This window comes from Gekko japonicus, unplaced genomic scaffold (genome assembly GCF_001447785.1).
Source record: "Gekko japonicus isolate JY-2015 unplaced genomic scaffold, Gekko_japonicus_V1.1 scaffold5672, whole genome shotgun sequence".
Taxonomy (NCBI): Eukaryota; Metazoa; Chordata; class Lepidosauria; order Squamata; family Gekkonidae; genus Gekko; species Gekko japonicus.
In genome coordinates, this window is record NW_015171063.1 from 33,629 (window position 1) to 35,222 (window position 1,594).

A 1,594-nucleotide genomic window follows, 5' to 3' on the forward strand; every position below is an offset into this window, starting at 1 on the left:
CTTCTTCTTCTTTTACCTCACAGGGTGTTTGTTGTGGGGAGGGGAAGGGAAAAGGAGTTTGTAAGCCACTCTGAGACACCTTTGGGTAGTGAAGGGTGGGTTATAAATCCAATCTCTTCTTCTTTTACCTCACAGGGTGTCTGTTGTGAGGAGGGGAAGGGAAAGGAGTTTGTAAGCTGCTCTGAGACACCTTTGGGTAGTGAAGGGCGGGGTATAAATCCAATCTCTTCTTCTTCTTCTAATGTTAGATAATTTTGCATCAACTATTTCTTGGAAAAGGCATAAAAGGTCTTACTGGAAAAAACTGGTTTGGTTCATAAATCTAACTCCGTGTGTGTGGTCTTGCTCTCCTTAGAATTCTAAAAAAAGAATCTACAGCACCGTGGCCTACTCAGTAGAGTTGAGCTATGTGCAACGGGATAGATCAAACGCTGAGCACCTTGCAACAACAACAAAGACACAACATTTGCTGCTTAAATTCTCTTACTATTTGCAGGCTTGGACTTTGCATGGCATTCTTCTTTTTGGACCAAGCTTGTATTCAAGGGGAGAAGCCTTGGTGAAGTTGAGGTGTAGCTCCTGGGCTCAGGTGAAGGCAGTAGCCCTTTGTTAAACTCGGAACTGGATGAATCACCATAATAATCAGATTCTAGTTCTGAACTACAAATCGAAGAATTTTTATTCCAGAAATTACAGCAGCCCTTATTGAAATACTGCAAATTTTACAATTATATATTGTAGCAACATTTGGTTTAATTTTTTTACCCCTCTGATTCAGGTCATTGGGACGTAAAATGTTCCTGCAAGTGAGTCATATGCCTATGTAAGGTTTATAGCACCTGTAAAGATTAATGTTCTTGTGTTTTATTATCTCTTGTGTTTTGTTAATGGAGAAGAGGGAAACCTCTGGAACTGTAAACTTGCTGTCTATCTTCAGTCACCAAACTACACGAATTCCACAATACCTGCTTCCATCACTGGTTACCATAACCCGAACAGCCAAAAGGTTGTGTTCAGTCATCTCTTCTTCTGGGATAACCCTTACGGAGGTCCACTCTGAGGACACAGAGGAACCTTTGCCTCTGAAGTCAATTTCAGGGACATTCTTGCATTTCTTTGGAGAAGTGGGTTCATTTCTTGGATGATAGGAGCAGTCTAGAGAAAGGAAAGGAAAAGAAGCCTCTCTGTATCATAGTATAATAATGCCATGTCATTTATTTAAGAATGCGTCAAATGTTACACAGAAACTGGGGAAGAGGCAGTGTAAACTGTTTGCACTTCCTCTTTCTGTACTTCCTGTGTTACCTGCAGGGGCAGATTAACCATTAAGCAGACTAAGCACGTGCTTAGGGCACCAGGGCCAAAGGGGGCACCTCAAAGTTGGGGAAAGGGTGAAAAGCTTAGTTTGTACAATATATTGTTGACATTTATGAAATTTGTTCTTACCAATAAGTAACGGCTGGAGACGGACTTCTTTCAATGAAACAGAAAATATCTTTTATTGAATTTAATACTCTTGCAAGAGGGTGCACAGCAACAAAGCAGGCACACCCAATTCTTCAAAAATGCCCACTTTATACCTAACAACGTCGTA

At 40.9% G+C, this 1,594-nt stretch overlaps 1 protein-coding gene across 1 annotated transcript in view; it reads right to left on the minus strand.

Moving 5' to 3' along the window:
* LOC107117021 overlaps nt 1-1,155 on the minus strand; it is a gene marked incomplete at its 5' end in the record, with an annotated part of 18,270 nt that extends 17,115 nt beyond the window's left edge. The window contains 2 exons of the mRNA XM_015419051.1: nt 488-660; nt 966-1,155. Coding sequence (XP_015274537.1) covers nt 488-660; nt 966-1,155 — 363 coding nt within the window. The remainder of the gene's footprint in view (nt 1-487; nt 661-965) is intronic.
* Nucleotides 1,156-1,594: the final 439 nt, after the last annotated feature.